General features: G+C 33.7%; 4 protein-coding genes across 8 annotated transcripts; 2 read left to right on the top strand and 2 right to left on the bottom strand.

Moving 5' to 3' along the window:
- Positions 1-50: 50 nt before the first annotated feature.
- On the top strand, positions 51-2,482 carry LOC125185157 (F-box protein At2g27310-like). Of its 4 annotated transcripts, none has more exons than XM_048081650.2 (3): positions 51-280; positions 1,099-1,163; positions 1,268-2,482. In XM_048081650.2, exon 3 carries the CDS (start codon positions 1,288-1,290, stop codon positions 2,392-2,394), a length of 1,107 nt encoding a protein of 368 aa, XP_047937607.1. In that variant the 5' UTR covers positions 51-280; positions 1,099-1,163; positions 1,268-1,287; the 3' UTR covers positions 2,395-2,482. The 4 variants fall into 4 exon arrangements, with proteins under 4 accessions (XP_047937607.1, XP_047937606.1, XP_047937605.1 ...); XM_048081649.2 differs by having other exon boundaries at positions 1,085-1,163; XM_048081648.2 differs by lacking the exon at positions 1,099-1,163.
- Positions 2,483-7,462: 4,980 nt separating this feature from the next.
- Positions 7,463-10,048, top strand: LOC125222904 (protein trichome birefringence-like 11). Its single transcript, XM_048125786.2, has 3 exons — positions 7,463-7,950; positions 8,888-9,277; positions 9,370-10,048. The coding sequence occupies exons 1-3, from the start codon at positions 7,595-7,597 to the stop codon at positions 9,881-9,883; spliced, it is 1,260 nt and encodes a 419-aa protein (XP_047981743.1). The 5' UTR covers positions 7,463-7,594; the 3' UTR covers positions 9,884-10,048.
- On the bottom strand, positions 9,995-10,648 carry LOC125222905 (antifungal protein ginkbilobin-like protein). Its single transcript, XM_048125787.2, has one exon. The coding sequence runs from the start codon at positions 10,646-10,648 to the stop codon at positions 10,247-10,249; it is 402 nt and encodes a 133-aa protein (XP_047981744.1). The 3' UTR covers positions 9,995-10,246.
- Positions 10,649-11,978: 1,330 nt separating this feature from the next.
- Positions 11,979-15,274, bottom strand: LOC125224348 (aluminum-activated malate transporter 13-like). Of its 2 annotated transcripts, none has more exons than XM_048127733.2 (6): positions 14,930-15,274; positions 14,462-14,602; positions 13,924-14,136; positions 13,179-13,303; positions 12,938-13,081; positions 11,979-12,474 (listed from the first exon to the last, which is right to left on the bottom strand). In XM_048127733.2, the coding sequence occupies exons 1-6, from the start codon at positions 15,192-15,194 to the stop codon at positions 12,136-12,138; spliced, it is 1,227 nt and encodes a 408-aa protein (XP_047983690.1). In that variant the 5' UTR covers positions 15,195-15,274; the 3' UTR covers positions 11,979-12,135. The 2 variants fall into 2 exon arrangements, with proteins under 2 accessions (XP_047983690.1, XP_047983688.1); XM_048127731.2 differs by having other exon boundaries at positions 11,980-12,474; positions 13,864-14,136; positions 14,930-15,273.
- Positions 15,275-19,119: the final 3,845 nt, after the last annotated feature.

The raw sequence follows: 19,119 nt of genomic DNA, 5'->3' as shown, positions 1-19,119 counted from the left end.
GGGCCCACCGTACTTCCTTACGTGTCAAGATGAGAATCGAAGTTCATCTTCTCAAAGCCATTGTTAAGATTTCTAAAAACACAAAATTCACAGAGAGCAATAAATATTCGGGATCCGACAAAGCAGAAGATCTTCGGCGGAAAAGTAGTGGAGAGATTTAATGAGTGACCCATACAAATACAGTCCCCTTTCTCCCATTTCTTGCTCATAAAATCCCCTTGAGGAGCTGCTCTACTAAAAAAAAGGCGATTTTTCGAATTAGGGTTTCAATCCATTTCAGGTTCGTTTTATTCCTCCCCTCTTTGTCTATAATTTTGCTCCCTTTTAAGTTTTATGTGTGTATTGGCATTGCTCCTGCTTTTAGGTGATTTGCTAGAACTATGGCTTAGGCTTTTTTTAAACTAGCATAATGGAATTTGGATATGCATACAGCTTGCTAAACTGTTTATATGTCATGATTCAGATTTGGTGCACTTGATTTTCATACATAAATCTTTCTCTTTTGTTATACTCCCTCCTTCCCCTAAAAATTGAGACTTTGGGGATGGTGCGGGCTTTGATGTGAAATTGGTAAAATAAAAATATAGATGAAGTAGTCACACATAATAAGTAGTGTAATGTGTGATGAAAAAGTAGTGGACTAGTTTTGGTGGATGGATCAAAATGGCAAAATGGCAAAATGGACTATTTTTTGGGGTCAATGGCCCAAGTTGCTTTGCCCGGAGAAGCAGAATGCTCGTTAAAAGTTGAACAAAAATGAGCTTGATTTATTGAGGGAGTTGAGATTTTTGTTGCTTTGTCAGTTGTGAACATTTTATTCAAAATCTTGGTTTTTGTGTGTGAATGAATGATGGATTAGTTCAGACTTCAGCCAGAGATCCTTTTTTCGTATCAAGTTTCATGGAGAATCATCCTATCCTTGTTTCATATCTTGAGGGAACGAGATTTATAGGGAAAATTACCGTAGTTGATTGAATGAGTGGTATAAGACTTTGAATTAGTTCAATAGTTCGTATGCAGCTAGAGATTTTTAAATACATAGGTGCAGGAAGATCCCTAAATTAGTCGTTGTTTCGGTTAAAAGCTATTGCTGTTTAGTTGAAGGAACTTTATCACCCGATGATGATTATGCTCAAGGATCAGGCGTTCTAAGGTTTCATGCGGTAAACTGGAAACATTTTTCCTACTTAAATGATTTCTTTTGTGATATTTATAGTATTATCGCAGCTTGTTTGTCTTTATCTGTAATTTTTGTTGCCGTTTTCAGATGGTAAAAGAGCTTTGAAAATGTCGGTTTCATCGGTTGATAGTATGGCATCGTTAAGCAGCGATCTTTGCTATGACATATTAAGGCGCCTCGATGGTGCTAATTTGGCCATTGCAGCCTGTACTTGTGCTGCGTTCTCGTCTATCTCGAAAGAAGAGAGGCTGTGGGAAGACGTATGCTCTTCCATGTGGCCTTCGACGAACAGGAATGATGTCAAAAATTTGATCTCTTCCGTCGGCGGCCTTAAAAAGTTTTACGCCGATTGTTTCCCCCTCATAGTAAACAAGGATGTGCCCGAGTTTCACTGCAACGACTACTACGATTACCCTCAAGAATGGACGGAAGCCGATTACTACGGCGACGAGGACGAAGTCGAAAACATTTCACCGTCCGATTTCGTGTCGATTGTGGATATCCGATATAGAGAGAAGACAATTTGTTCGAAAGTCGTCTGGGGCATTCCCTACGCGAATGGCTCTAGTGGTTGGTTCTACAATTGCCCTTTCCGTCTCGATCTCCTTGCGAATTCCGAGCAAGAAGCAGACGACGTCGTGCTCTCGCTCTCCGACGGCCTGCCTCCGAGCTGGTCGATTGATCGAGAAAGAAAAGACGGGAAGCTCTGGCACGAGCTTCGCGATGGAATCAGGCTCAGCTGGATTCTCGTCAACAAGAAGACGAAAAGGGCTGCGAACCTCTCGAGCTGGAGCCCGATCGGAGGGCAGAGACATTGGCCCACGGACAACGACTTCTTGATACGATTCGGCTCGATTCTCCCCGCGAAATACATCCTCCCGTGCCAAGTGGTGGAGTGCATCCTTATCATGAAGTTCAAAGTGGTCGCGTCCGACAACAGCTTGACGTCTCTCAAACTGACGGAGCTGAGCATGCAGCTCGGGGACATGGAGGGCTCTCACGTCAACGGGAGGAACAGCTTGCTCGTTCTGAGGGAGGCGCTCAACTGCCCGAGGAGCAAGAACTACAGCGAGGTGCTGGAGTCGTGCCAGTTGTATTCGAGAGTGCAGAGTGAGCTAAAGGAGGAGAAGATGAGATATGAGAACAGGTTGGATACAATGTGGATTTTGGGAAGCATTGCTGCTTGTGCTACATTTTGTTTATACTGTTTGTGAATATATGTATGTATAGTTTGTAATTTCATCTTTTCATCTTCAAAGAGTTGATCAAATGTAGCAATATGTTTTTGGTTTTCTTGTTTTATTTGGTGTCTGTGTGTTTGATCTTTGCAATAAATGGATAATCTGAATAGATTAGGGATGTCGTCAGTTCAAGAATCATGGTTATGTGTCCAATTTTTTGGAACCATAACAAAAGGAAACGGCAATTCCGGTTTTAGGGCTATTTTTGCCGGTATTGCCGATTTTGACATTTTTAGGTCAAAACCGGCAACTAATAACCGGTTGTAGTTCCAAAAATTCTGAACCAAAACCGAATTTGGATTGGTGAATTGATTGGTATGCCGGTTCTGGTTCAGCTAGTTAGAGGCAAGTCCGATTCCAAAATGGGAATTGTTGGTCCGGTTCCGGTTCGATTTTAAACATGAATTAAAATAATTATTTGTACAAATTTTGCAAATTTGGAATTCGTAAAAGAAGGATTCCAATCGAGACTGAAAATTATAATATGAATCAAATCATATTCAATTAAATCACAAAGTTTGATTAATAAGTTTGAAAATTGAATATTACTAGTACTCCAGCTTAATGTTTCACTCTTTCTCAATTATTCCGTTCATACAAAAAGACGACTTATGATGGTGCTAAAAATGATGTGACGTTGATTGAATTAACTATTTTTTTTTTCTTCTTCTTCTTCCATTTCTTTTTCTAATTAAATAATACTTCGAACATTCGTTTTCCATTACCACCTCCTGAAATGAGGAAAAATACGTACATAGGAGTATACATCTGTACAGACTGTAATTAAATAAATCAAAATTAAATGAATATTTCAACCTCAGAATATTCTAAAGGATTAGGATTAGTTAAACCTTAAAAAGTCTAGCAGTCTATGAGTAGATTTAATGAGCATACCATGATCTAGCACGAAGCACTTAGCACATTAATTAAAATCGCTTCTAGAAATAAAAAAATAAAAAATCGCTCTTCGCTTGACACATTTTAAGAAACATTTGGAATTGGAATATTATATTACTCATATCATATGAGATTATTTGTTAGTGGACTAAAGAGAATAATGGAATTGATTTAGTATTATATGGTGTTTCGTTCAATTTGTCGTGATTAATTATTATAAGATAATTTATTTATAATTAAGTTGAAAAATTATTTTAGTTGAAGGAGAGTCACTAAAACTAATTATTATAATTATTTATCTAGGATTAAGGTGTGAGATTCAATCTCATGAACTAAATATAATACTCTCCGTCCTAAGGAAGATGATCTCTTATTTGGGCGGCATGAGATTTTATGCAGCTTTATTTTGTGTGCTAAGTAGAGAAAGTAAATTAAGAGAGATGCAATAAAATAAAAATAAAAATATTTTTATTGAATCATTTTAGTTAAAAAGAAAAGTGGATGTACGAAGAAGGAAATATATAATTTTAATATAGTAATTGTTCATGGAATTAGGACAGTGCATGTTAATACTAGTAATTGTTTATCAAGAATCAAATATTTGCGCTGGTGCTAGGTGTACTATTGGGCCGCCCCACGAAAAGTGTAATGATATATCCAATATTAAAATATTAGTCTAAATATTATTGATGCCTATATTTATACTATTATATTAAGGTCAACATACAAATTGATAACTAACAAATTAATGGGTGATTCGTGAATCGCTGTCATATTCACTATGTTTAGTAGGGTTATATTCTAATGCTTGTAGCACCTTAATCCAAAATCAAGATTAAATTTCTATTCTTAAATTTTAAAATGAGTGGATGAGATTAAATCTTATGAATCTCAATAAATAGTAGACAAAATATCAATAAAAGGATAATATCGTCATTATGTTATCATATGATAATTTTCGTGAATGTTTTTTTATATCAACATAGTGTATTACAAATATCAACAATATGACATAAGAATATCAACACAAGTATAAGAAAATATCAACACATATTTATTGAGATTTTTACATGGTTTTATTGAGATTTTTGATGTATTTGTTGATAAAAATCCGGTTATCAACATTTACGAAAACTAAAATAAAAAATATCAAATTTCATCATCCGAATGTCGTCGGAACATATGCAATTGAAATATCGTTGGAATCCTTATAAAATTATCTTTAATTTGATATATTTTTTGCGAAAAAATAATTTAAATCGAGAGAGTTACGTAAATTTAAAGTTTTAAGATGATTTTAATGAGAGGGAATTGATATTAATACCCTCTAATTTTATTTATTAATATTTTAATTAAAAATATAATTTATATAATATTATTTCAACCATTAGATCTTCTAATCTAATAGCTCAGATTTAATCTTAGTTTGAGATTGCTAATTAGTTAGCCATTGATTACTCCCCGTATTTACTATATCTATCTATAGGAAAAACATATAGTAACGAATTTATTAGTTAATTATAGTCCATAGCCCCAATTTGAAGCGATTATTTTCTTGGATAAATTATCGGTTATTTAAGTCATACTTTGGTTCATTTTTTTTATCAATTCCATAACATTTAAATAGTGCGGATTTAATTGCGATTTTATTAAAATTCGCAATTTTTTTTCACAGAACAAAGACAAATATTTACTCCATAAGTCCGTATTGTTAAACTGAGTATTATTGTCTCGTGCTCTTTATTTATTTTTGTGATTGTGCATGTGTTATTTCTCAATAGCTATAGATTAATTCGATATAAAAAGTTACGTGTAATTTAAGGGCTATGGATTATAGTGTTAAATTGCAAATTTATAATAATTTCTTATTAATCCTTTGATACTATAATAATTAAAATAAAGGGTATGAATAAAATCACCCTAAATTAATGCGCAAAATGAGAAAACGTTAGACGCCGCCTTATTTTATAATCAATCAAAAATTTTAAATAACAAACGTACTTTACCTTTTTAACTATTTTAATTTTCGTCATATCCCAATTAGATTTTGAACAACTCTAATTTAGATCAATCGTTATCAAAATCTCGAATTTAATCATTTTTGGCGAGCCTAAGAATTGGTAGTAAAAATCATAAACTAATGTTAAAAATAATTTCCTGAATCTCTCTTATAGGACTACTATAATAAAATTGAGTAGTACAAAGCCCCAAACTATCACCCCCAATAATATTTTTTCAATGATAGAAAAATAAAATAATATTCCTTCGTCCACAAAAAATAATTAATATGTGGACAACATGAATTTTAATGAGAAATTTGTAAATAACAGTTAGAAGAAGAAAAAATAGATAAAGTAAGAGAGATATTAAGAAAAAAGTGGGTAAAATATAAAAGAGATGAGAAAAAGTAAATAAAGTACTATAAGTATGAAAGAGAAGTTTTCCATTTTAGAAATTTGAACTATTTTTAGTAGATATTCCAAAATGCCAAAATGAGATTATTTATCAAGGGGAGGGAGTATCAAATTATATATTTGATTGAGAAATCTCATAGAATAATAGAGTGAGCATTTCGAAGCCTCCATTCAGAATAATACGAAATCAATGTGGGATTTTTTTCCACTATATTTTTAGTAAATGCAAAATTTTCGGTTGATACTAGCTTCTAATTCCTAAAAACTAGCGAAGTTTTATTTAAGTGCATAAAAATATTTCTCTAATTGATGCAATAAAATGCGCTTATATAACACACATTTCACGTCACACGAAAAGAATTTATAGTACTTATTTAATTCTACAATTAGATTCTATTTTAATTTTGTGACAAAGAATTTCACGTGTTGGAAGAGAGTCAATGGAATTTTGTCGGCTGCAAAATGTCATTTTTTCATAACCAAAGCCCCACAATTCCCACGCCTTTCCTTCATTTTCTCTCACACTTTTTATACCCCATTCCTCAATTTCCATTTTCTTTTTTATTTGTATAAATTAACAATTTTATCATTTTTTGTTTTCATTTTTGAATTAATATTTCCCCATCTAGAAATCATCCTCCTAAATAATATACTGACGCGAGAGTTGAATTATTGAAAAGATGCAAGCCAACAAGATATAAAAATAAGGAAAAATTGTTGCAAATACTATAATTTGATCTGTACCAGAACTCTGAAAATCAACAGTAAAATACTAATTTCAACATTTTTTTTTTCAATTCCTCAACGAAAAAAAATCAAATTCTTATTCACAAGTGGTGTTATCTTTATTGAATTTTGAATATTGCCCTTTTAGGAAAAATTGTTAAGAGTGTTAAAATAGCTTATTTTCAAAATAATAAGACAACCAAAATTTGATCAAAATTCATATTTTTTAATAATTTGCCATAAAAATAAATATGGCCTCATGTAATTAATAATAATGAAAACTGAACACATCTTAAGGGGGTGTTGGTTGACAAGACTAAATCTCATGATTAAATATGTATCATGTTTGGTTCATAAGATTGAACCCTACAACTTAATTCTAGATGGATAGTCTCATGATAATTAGTGATAGCTTCCCCCTCCAACTAAAATAATCTCATAACTTAATACTAGATGGATAGTCTCATGATTATTAGTCATGACAATCGAACGTCACCTTAATGTATAAAATAGCATTAGATACCTAGGAGCTATTCGGTTGTTATGATTAATTGTGATTAGATGTCATGTCTATTCTTATATCTTATTCGATTAACTTTCTACTCATAAGCTCAATTCGTGACAATATGTATGAACTCAACCTGTAACAATATATATCATTCTCTCTCCATAACGTCAAAATTATACCACTATTTTATCTTATAATTATTCATTTCAACCTTTTACATTTATAAGAGTAACCAATTTCATCTTAGAAAAATTCTGTGTGGACTTATTATAGACTCTCTACTTCATTATTTGGACCAATTTAACTTTTTTGTGTAAGGAAGCAAATTTTGCATTAGAGATTATATAAAAATAATGAAGCAATAACGTTTTCCCAAAAAGGGGAGAAATTGCGGCGTCACCTCTGAATGCGCAAAACCGCTTTGCCACAACTGTATATACACCTCAACTTCACAGTCCCCACCACTCTCCCTCTCCCTCTCTCTCAAATGCAAACAAAATAATTAATCAAGCTACAAATTGGTCCACAAATCATTTGTTCACATCTTTGTCCTCTCCCTCTCATCATCCCACATTCTTGTCAGACTTAACCCACACCGCCCAATCGAAATCCTCTCAAATTTGAAAAAATGGGGCACTTTGATTTCATCAAGAAATTGAAGTTTCAAGAATCCTCTCCTGCAGTTGTGGGATGCTTCTTTTCCAGCCTCTGCCTAATCTCCTTCTTTCTGTTACTCGATTACAGAGTCCTCAATGGGCAGCTGCTGCTTCTGAGCAGCTGGTTCAAGTCATCGGAGAAAGTGGGGTTTCTTGAAATTGGTTGTGACATATTTAGTGGGAATTGGGTGTGGGATGAGAGCTACCCTCTCTACCAATCCCAAGATTGCATGTTTTTGGATGGTGGATTTCGATGCACTGAGAATGGGCGGCCTGATCACTTCTACACCAAGTGGCGTTGGCAGCCTAAAGATTGCAACTTGCCCAGGTTTTGTTTTTGGATTACTTGTTTTTGGTGTGGATTTTGAAGTTTGGGTTGTGGGTGTGAAAGGGTTTCTTGATTTTTGTGGAGATTGGTGTTTTTCTTTAATATTTTACATGACACTGCAATATAATAGTATCAATATTATAGTTTCATGGGATTGTTTAAGTTGTTGTGTTGTTTCTTTTCTTGAAATTGAATGACGGTTTTTTTTTTTGTGAAAATTTTAACTAGTGAAATTAGATTAGACAGTGCAATATGAAAGAAAAAGATAAGGTTTTTGATAGAGATATGCATTTAATAGAGATATGAGATTGATTAAGTTGTTGTATAGTTTCTTTTCTTGACATCCTTTCATGGGCATGATGGAAATTTGCTTATTGATTTTTGTGAAGATGTGTCTCTTGAAAATTTTACGCAGTGGGATTAGACAATAATGTAGTATTAATGAGAAAGATGAAGTTTTTGACAGAGATATGCATATAATAATGTCATGGGATTGATTAAGTTGTTGTATTGTTTCCTTTCTTGAAATCTTTTTATGGGTTAGGTGGAAATGGAATAAAAGGGATTCTTGAGTTTTGTTGAAGATGTTTTTCTTGAAAAAATTTCAGTGCGATTAGAAAGTGCAATATGAATGAAAAAGATGAGGTTTTTGATAGAGATGCATATAATAGTGTCATGATTTTAATCAAGTTGTTGAATTGGTTCTTTTCTTGATGGAAATTGAATGAAGGGGCTTCTTGTTTTTCTATGAAGATTTGGAAAATTTTTACATAGTGGGATTAGGCAGTGAAATATGAATGAGATAGAGAAATGCATATAATAGTGTTATGGGATTTCGATTAAGTTGTTGTATTGTTTTATTTCTTGAAATCTTTTTTTTATGGGCTTGACGGAAATTGAATGAAAATTAGATTTTTTCATGTTTGTTGGGTTGCAGATTTGATGGAAAAGTGATGCTTGAAAAGCTGAGAGACAAAAGGATAGTTTTTGTTGGAGATTCAATTGGAAGAAACCAATGGGAATCCCTTTTGTGTATGTTGTCTTCTGCCATTGGTAATAAAACTTCCGTGTATGAAGTGAACGGAAGCCCTATCACGAAGCATTCGGGCTCGTTGATCTTCAAATTCTCCGATTTCAACTGCACAGTCGAATACTACAGAGCTCCGTTCCTCGTCCTACAGAGCCGAGCGCCTCCAGGCACTCCGGAGATGATCAAAATGACCCTCAAACTCGATCACATGGATTGGAGCTCCAAGCATTGGAAGGAGGCGGATTTGCTCGTTTTGAACACTGGCCATTGGTGGAACTACGAGAAGACCATTAGAGGGTACGCGATAGACTACTCTTTTGTAATGAGTTATCTTGTTCGATTTGTATACGATACATGTATATGAAGTTAACGCGTATTGTCGTCTTCAGGGGATGTTACTTCCAAGAAGGGGACGAGATCAAGATGGGGATGAGCGTCGGGGACGCGTTCCACGCGTCCCTGAGGACTCTCTCAGATTGGATAACCCGCGAAGTGAACTCCTCCAAGACCCATCTCGTCTTCCGAGCCTACTCCCCCATTCATTTCGGAGGCGGAGACTGGAAGAACGGCGGCACCTGCCATCTCCAGACGCTGCCCGATCCGGGCCCACCGCCTTCCTCCTCATACGTAGAGCTGGAAACCGTGTTAGATGGCCTATCCGAGCATCTAAAAACTGGGAATGTGGAGTTACTGAATGTGACTCTGATGACTTCTCAGAGGAAAGATGGCCATTCCTCCTTGTATTATTTAGGTCCCAACGGGGGACGAGCTCCGATCCACCGCCAAGACTGCAGCCACTGGTGTCTCCCCGGCGTGCCCGATTCGTGGAACGAGCTCCTCTTCGCCGCCTTCCTCAAACGACAGTCGTCGTCGTCTTCTTCTTCTCCCCCTGCCTCAGCCTGACTGACTCAATCACCTCCACATTTGGGAGTCATTCAACATAACAAAACCACAGATTTTGTTTCTACACAGATATAAAGCTTATGTTGTTGCATATACACAGGACTACTGTAATTAGGGCTCCAATTTTGCAGCAAATTGTATAAATCAAATCTCTGATTCTGCCAATTTACACAAATGTAAAGCTTAGTGCTCCAATTTTGCAGCGAATTGCATAAATCAAAGCTCAGATTGTGTTCAATTTACACAAATTAAAGCTTATGATGCTGAATACTGTAAATTAGGGTTCCAATTTTTCAGCAAATTGCACAAATCAAAGCTCTGATTGTGTTCAATTCACAAAATTATTCAAACACGATGATCGAATCAGTCATCGAAAGGGTACTGTTCGTATCTGACAAGGCAATCGAAGAGCTCACCGCGGGCGCCGATGCGGGCGTCGCAGCCGGCGAGCATGGCGGATTTGGCAGCGGCGAGGCAGGAGGCGCAGTCGGAGGTGGCGAGGGTGCCGTTGCAGGCGGCGTGGCCGTAGGCGAAGGCGTTGGGGTAGGGGGAGATGTTGCGGAGATCGTAGCCGCGGCGCGAGGGCGTGGAGGCCTCGAGCTCGGCGAGGACGTGGGCGAGGCTGGCGGTGAAGGGGTCGCCCCTGGAGTAGGTGCCGGAGTTGCAGAGGACGCTCTTCACGGCGGTGTTGGGGGCGCCGGAGGAGATGCGGCAGAGAGAGAGGAGCAGGAATGATGCGAGGATTTGGGGGATTGGTTTAGCCATCTTGTTTGATGAATGTTGTTGTTTGTGTGAAGGAGAAGAGGTGTTTGTGAAAATGCGTTAGTGAGATTGTTGGATGATTCGCCCATTTTTAGATTTTTTGTTCGTCTTTGCTCTCTTTTTGGCCGCCTCCTCACTTGTTTTCTATGCTCATTCCAAAATAAAATAATCTGTATTGTCTTAAACAATACTTTCATTTATAACATTTTACATATTTCGTCGTATATATTCCTCCATCTGTCCGAGATTAAGAATCACTTTTTGCCATAAAAGTTCGTCCCAATTTAAGAGTCATTTTTAGAATTTTCCATATTTGGTCATACAATTTTACCCTATTCTTCATCAAAATTAAATAAAAATGTCATTATCTACATTAAAATAAATCAAAACAAAAATCGAAAGTCAAAAGGGACCCACCTTCAACCAACTCTATCACCTCACTTCATTTATTACACACTCTACTATCTCACTTCATTTATTATACACTTCACCATCTCACTTCATTTATTACACACTTTAACTATTTCTTAAAACTCGAGCCATAACAATAAGTGACTCTAAATGTGGGACAAAGGGAGTACTATAGTGTTATTTTTATTTTTTTCAATTAGAGAAGGGTTTGATTACTGAATAAATAGTAGGTAAAGCAGTACAAGATTCGTAACTAAAGAAAGCAAACAAGTGGAGTGAAACCCAAGTCCTCGCTGAGCAGCGAAACCCTAAACCCTACTCTTCGGCAACTAACAAAGTAGCAAGACGAAAAATAGCAATAAAAAACGTCCTTAGCCAATAGGCTACACATCTAAGCTGAGCGTCACTCATTAAGGCACAGAAGCAAGGATAAGAAAGTCATCTAAGAAACAATCCTAGAGATGCCCACGGTTCCAGTTTCGGAAATTGTCAAATCGAAATCGAACCGTGAGGGTGTTTTGCGGTTACGGTTTAAGTTCTAAAATATGCGGTTTTTTATGGTTTAGATGGTCGGTTTCACGATTTTTCGGCAGACCGGCGGTTCCGACACGATTTCAGTTTCGAAATTTTGGAACCTCAACCGAAACACGGCTCCAAAAGTGACAATTTTAATTATATTTAAATCTCATGATTCCGGTTGAAACCATAACCGTCGGTTACGATTTCGCGGTTAATCACCCGAACCGTAAACATTGGGCCTCTAAACAATCCTCATGGGAAGCAATTGTTCTTTATTTTTGGGCCGCCCTCTACTTTGATAATTTTCTCACACATTTGTCCTTATAGAAAATAAAAATCTGGACACAACTTTTAAGACAAGATAATCCATCTTTATAACTAAAATAGTCATGGAATTTAGATTAAAAAAAAAGATAATCTTTATATCATCATATACTATTTGTTATGTGTATTTCTATAGTTTTGGTATACTTTATCATGTAAGTAAGGCTTATATGTTGAGCAAAATTAATTTGTTATTTACAGCCTCTATAAATACTAGTTATAGGAGCATAAAAATATTATACATCCATTTTGGTGGCTCTAAAATTTGCAATCTCCCCCAATTCTTCCACTTTTGCAGCCAAAATTTCGACCTTCTCCACTATCTCCAACATCAAGAAATTCGAGCTCAAAATAGCAAGATTTTCATCAGTTTCGACAACTTCGATCTTGCAAGAGAAGGGCCCTGGTGGGCTTAATTGTAATTTCAGCAACTGCAATTTAGGGTTGATTGAAAGCTTTGTTTGGCACTTCTCCATTTTCCCAATGGTGTCTCCAATCTCATTCAATATCCAAATCATTGATAACAAGAAATCGTCACATTGTCCCTTTAGCATTTGCCTTTTCAATGGTAGTGGCTGATTACAAAATATAAAAAACATGATTAATTATAATTCATAAATTTGATTCATATTTACAAATATACCACTGAAATTAAATATTAGTTCAAATTTGAATCATCTAATGACTAGATGATTTTACATAAGTAATGATATATTAACGGGATGATAATTATTTAAACGTTTGATCAAATTCGAGTAGGTAATATAAGGTTTTAAAACAAAATATTAAATCATGATTTTTTTTTCTTCATATTGTCTCATATGTATAAAACAAATTTCTTTTGTAACAAAATTGTGTCATTAAAATGAATTTTATTTCCTTTATTTATATTAATTAAACAACATTATTTAAAGCATCACCTAAAATATTGTTTAACAGTACACAGATGGGACGATTGGCAAAAATCAAAATTTCGTGATTTAATAGTTCGTTTTTAAACCTTATCGAATTGATCGAAATGCAACAAGTTATTAGTACCTGTTTGGGCGATTGAAGACATCCTTTAAGAGAAATAATTGTTGCAGCAAGTTCTCTTAGATGCTCTCCAATTTCCAAATATTTATCCCATGGATAATACAGTCCAAATTTACCATGCCATGGTTCCCATTTTGCATGATTTGCCTGCAAATAATTAAATTTAATTAGCATTATTTGGTTAATTTACATTTATAAAAAAATGGAAATGAAATCTTTAACTACAACATGATGAATTAATTACCAATGCTTCATCATTTGATTTGGAATTGATAACTATCTTGCAAGCTAGAATCGATGCACTACCATCACCCACTTTATCATGAATTTCCTTGTCACTTCCCAATTTGAAATATTCATCAAAGCATCCTAAAATATTGCAAAAGATATTGTTAGACCCCGAACTAAAATTCCAATATAATATCACAAAAAATAAATGCATACTAGAAGCACTAAGCAACATTAATGAATAATTGGGTATCACCATTCATCCATTAAAATTCATAACTATCAAAATTAAAAAACGTTCAACTAATCTTTTTCCTAATGTTATTTTCAATATAGCCCAAAATAATAAAGGTCAACAATCATTTAAATCACAGTAAAAAATAGTCAAATCTTGGCCAGTCCCATAAAATTAAAAATCTGAATTTCATATCGCAAAATTTCATTTTTCTCAAATGTTTACTTCAAATTTAAGTTCAAAATGGTGTGTTTCTATTTTTCTTATATTTTCCTTTCTTTCTTTTTTACTTTTCTTATTTTTAATGGAGTAACGTCATTTCTAACATTGATCGAGAAATAATTGAAACTTTGTAATTTAATATTCTGATTCCAAACATTATTACTTATGTGATTGCCTAGAATTTGTTCAAATTTCTTGATTTTAACTACTATTAATCCACAATAACAAAAAAATAATTACTTGCCTTGGATACTATTAGCAAGTTTGTTAAACTTGGATGAGGTAGAGAAATGGAGGTCATTACTTGCCCAAATGGGAAATATGAACAAGTTGACAAAGATGCAAAGGATGAAGCCCATGCCGATGGCAGCAAGGCGGTCGCGCGCCACCTCCACCACCTTCTCCGCCCGGACTCCCGAGACCGCCACCAGATTGAAAGTTAGGATCGAAATCATGAACCCATAATCGTACCTCTTCTTGATATTTGGCACCATTCTATAATATGTCGCCACAGTGCCTAAAATATTAAATCCAAAATTTATCTCAATTGTGTGTATGTAAATTACTTGTAATTAAGATAGCCACAAGAATTTATATTTTCATACATAATATTCCTAGAAATCATAATACAGTTTTATTTTCCACCAAACAAACAAACGTGTCCTAGGAGTTATAGGAAATCTTTGACACATAATTTTTTGATCAATAAATAGTAACAGAAAGTATAAGATTATTAGGTATGGACAAGAAAAGTTTTGGGTGCATGTGAAGAGATTAGATATGTCTTTGATAATTAATATAATAAATAACAAAATTAAAAGATAGGAAAAAAGAAAGCGCACCATAAGCAAATAGTGAAATAACAACGATGGTTGGCTTAGCAATCCCTCCATTTTCAGCCGCTAAAACGGCAGCCAAACACCCCATTCCTCCTCCTATCAACGTTCCGACCCCGCGGTTTATCCCTTTGCTCAATGTAGCTCCTGCACACGCACGCATATATTTCAGCAAACGAGATTTTATGTTGTGTTGTTTAATGTGGTAAATGGAAAAATTTTATGCTGTAAAATAGAGAAATAAAGCAAAGAATGGAGTTTTCATTTTTAGACATATACAAAAAAATGTACATTTTCCAATCATGAATTGGGCTTAGCAAACCCTGTAATGGATTTTATTTTTTATCAAAAAAAATGCTCAAATCAACGGAAAGAACAAAAGAAAAACAATGTCACAATCAGACAACAGCGAACATCTCACACCTTAAATGAGAGTAATTGAATTCAAGATAGAGAGATGAAGAGAGAGTCGACCTGCGTAGAGTTCGAACATGACAACGACGGTCATGATAGCCCACATGGCATTCTCCCCAATTTGCTTGAACATCGAATTTACCAAATACAAGAGTGAGACAAGAACCAAAGCCACTCCAACTTTGATGCTATGGATAATCCTCCTTTTGTCACTTCTATTACATATTTCCTTAAAAACCGAAGCAAAACCCTCAAACCAAGAAAATGATGAATCATTCCCATCTCCATTTTTCTTACTTCCATTTGAGGTAGTAGTAGAACTCATGCTTGCACGTAACAACCAACAAAATTGATAAAAATAAACAATTTGATGATACACTCATTCAGCTTCTTTGATGCCAATTTGAGTTCGAGTTTCTAGTCTTATATATAGCATGTTATTTCTAAATTATCAAGAGGGGGTAGGGTAGGGTAGGGTGGGGGGATGGGTGTTGTCTCTTTTATCACGTTTGGTTTGCCAAAATAAGAGGAAACATAGCATGAATTCAAGTAGTATTAATTAGGTATACATTTTTTCCATTCCATCTTTTGTGGTTGGGGTCTTATATCGTGAATTTTAATTTTTTATCACATATTATGTGTGTTTGTATCTGTTACGACTCTATTTGGCTCACCATCTGATAGTTTGAGCACTTTCTTTTCGTATCACTTGAGCCAAAAATAAAGTAATATTGCAAGGAATACATAACTGTTTGTCCAACTCCACTTGTACGCGAGGTCTTATGGGAAATGACACAAAAACATTACTTAGAGGATTTGACTCAAAGCGGTATACTAATATAATGTTAAGTTCGAGTGTGTATCATCAAACCCTCACACTGATATCACATCGAGGTTCGATCAGCGGCTTTGCAGGTGAAGTTCCCAATGTGCAAGACCTGTGGTCTTAGTCAAGACATGTGATAACTTGTGACATGTGTGTGGTCTTGGTCCTGATGAAAACAATATCATTATAATTTTAAATTTTTTTGTACGCAGCAAAACCCTCACAATATTGCAAAATATGTGTGTTTTTATATATTTTTTATATTCAACGTTTGTTAAGTGATAATATTAAAAAAAAGTTAAAATATTATAGTACATTTGTAACATAAAAACATATATTGTGGAAGTACTTTTTAGTTGGTGGCTTAAGTGGTACACGCTGCCTAGCACGATTGCATCAGACAAAACTGTGAAGGATGGGATTTTTTTTTTTGTAATTAATTATTTAAAAGTATTTAAAGTTAAATGTCGTGTAATGTACCGTGTGGAGGTGGATGCAAGAATTTAAATTGTTGTATTTTATTTGGCAGATGTTGGAGAAATTCCTAATTTTTCATGCCTTTTTTCATTATAAACTGACACCTTAAAATTTACATTTGATCACAACATTGATATTTAGAGAGAGAATTAATTTTAAAATGTGACATTGCTCGCCAAACTCCGCGTAGGCGACGACGAGTCAACAAATTTAAACATAAAAAAACTCCACATTTTACTTTTAATAAATACCTGTGTCACATGTTCAATGTCTATCTCTAATTAATTCTAATTTGGGTTAATTACAACCTAAATCTAAAGACAATAATATTATTGCAAATAATTTCATATGAAAAAGGGTTAATTACTAGAAAATCACAAATTAACAAACTTTGGTCGAATTTTTGTTATCCATACTTTTTAAATTTTGAATACAATACGAAAAATTCTTAATTGTTAAACGATAACCTTTTTGGGGCAAATCTGATAGTACAATAAATTGGCGCACTTGTATAATTTTAGTAATCGATGAATAGTGACGCAAATATATACTCGTGCAACGACATGGACACCTAAATGACCTTTTAAGTCTAAAAAATTGAAAATAAATATTACAATTTTGATCAATTGAGAAAATTGATAATTTTTAAAATTTCAGAATTTGTCATACAAATTTTTAAAATTTCAGAAAAGATAAGAGATAAGTACAATAATTTGACTAAACTTAATTTTATAGATAATTAACCATATTAAAAATGCAAATTAAGCTTGCAGTTTATATTATCACTAGGAAGATGTCCAAGTTGTCATTAAGATATACAATACTCCTACAATTCAAATTCCATAATTCTCCCTCTCCTCAAAAGTCAAAAAATAAAAATAAAAATTTACTAAAATTACATGGAAGTGGAACTCATAAAACTTTCACTACTTATGTAAGGCAACCTAAAAATCTAAGTTATCTAAAATAAGAGAGACATTATTATTTGAGTGAAGCAAGTGTTTGAATAAGTTTGAATTTAAAAATACATGCGGTATATCATTTTGGTCCGCCAATAAATTTTGACCGAGTACAATTCCATATTTTCTATGATTATGATGTAATAAATACATAGTACAATTCATATTAATTTGTTTATTTTTTATGATTATTATGTAATAAATACAATGGTTATAATCAGCCCTAATTTGTAACTATAAAATTAAATTAAATACAAGAAATGAAACTTGAAGAAACGATTAATAATAAGAATATATGCGCATAATAAATTATATCCACCATAATGAAGTGGATATAATTTATGGTAAATAAATTAAAAATCAAACTAGTAGTTATTCTATCCATTCTTTATTAATTGAGTCACTTTTTTTTCCATTTATTTTAAAAAGTTAATAGTAATAAATAGTTAAGATGAAAATAAAATAACATTATTCTCTTGCTTTTTTTTATATATTTTAACTATTATTTATTATCGTTTTTCTAAAACAGGTGAAAAAAAGAAGTGACTCTATTAACAAGGAATAAATGAAATAATTTACTTACTTTACTTGTTTAGTACTATATCTTTTGAGTTAAATGCACTCAAATGTTGATATTTACAATTACAACAAATTACAAATTCGACAAATGCAAAAATTTCACAAATTTGTCACCAAATAGTAATTCCGATCTCAATCTTTCTAGCAAAACTACGATTCATTATTCGACATGTCAATAAGAGGACACCAAATTAACCGTTTCTCTTCAAATTAAATCCTACTTAAGTTCATAGTGTGATGATATAAAACATGAATATTCATTGATCTTCAACACTCCAACTCTTCCTTACAAAAGATATATAGTGTATGTTTTTATTTATCATCTTCAATTTCGGAACAAAATAGTTGAAAAGTTGAGAAAATAGTCTTTTTTTGTGTACCAAACCCGCCTTTTGGCGGAATCCGACTAATCCTGCTCGACCGGGCTTGCGGATTAAGGCCGAAAATCTCCCACCGGGTGGCAGAGTTTGAACCCGTGACCTCATAGTCACGGTAGCTCCGCGCTGCCAACTGCGCTGCGACCCGTTGGTTGAGAAACTAGTCTTTAGTACCGAGTCTTCCTTGTAAAATGAAATACGTGTGGATCCTTTTAATTGCTGAGGTATATATATTAAACATATGTAAGTTGACGTGGCATTCATTTGGTATAATATAATTAATTATATTGTATAAGTAACATGGTATTTTCCCAAAATAGACACTCGGAATATTTGGAACCATAAAATAAGTGCAGTTCCATGGTGATTATATTTGATAAATTAATATGATACTCCAAAGCTTACGACAAAACATTAATGCCCAAACATTATCCCTAAATAAACGAAATCACATTATCTTATTATCCACACACATTATCGTTATCATTACTTTTATTAAACTATTTGTGATTAAAAGGGAAAATACATAGAAAGAAGTGGAACTTTGATTTTTTTTATAATTTATTTATAAAGTATTAGAATAATAAAGATTGTTAAAAGAAAAAGAAATTTTGACGTGTATAACTATATGATCAAAAGAAGAATAATTTTGTTTCTAGAAAGAAATAAAATCTTGTACTTATAAATGTCTTCAAACAGGAACGCAATAACATTTTTACTCGTGATTTATAAAAAAGGTGCTGTTAATAAAAATATCTGTATTCATAGAAAATAGCCAGAGTACTATCAAATTGTGTACTACCAAATTGTGTAACATCATGCTTATCCAATTGGGCCATTTATTTAATGCCAATCAATATTATGGGATCATATCCAATAATCCAACATATAAATATTGGGCCAAGAAAGACACTATAATGATAGGTTTGCCACTAGCAAATTAATTCCACCTAAGTCATTCAAATTGAAATCTTGTAAAGATAATTTTCACATGGTTGTGACACATCTATTCGTCTATTCTCTTATAGGTTA

This window comes from Salvia hispanica, chromosome 1 (assembly GCF_029641045.1).
Source record: "Salvia hispanica isolate PSC_SH4W2 chromosome 1, Shi_PSC_v1, whole genome shotgun sequence".
NCBI classification, from domain to species: Eukaryota; Viridiplantae; Streptophyta; class Magnoliopsida; order Lamiales; family Lamiaceae; genus Salvia; species Salvia hispanica.
The sequence above is the reverse complement of the archived record's forward strand: the minus strand, read 5'-3'. Positions and strand labels throughout refer to the sequence as shown.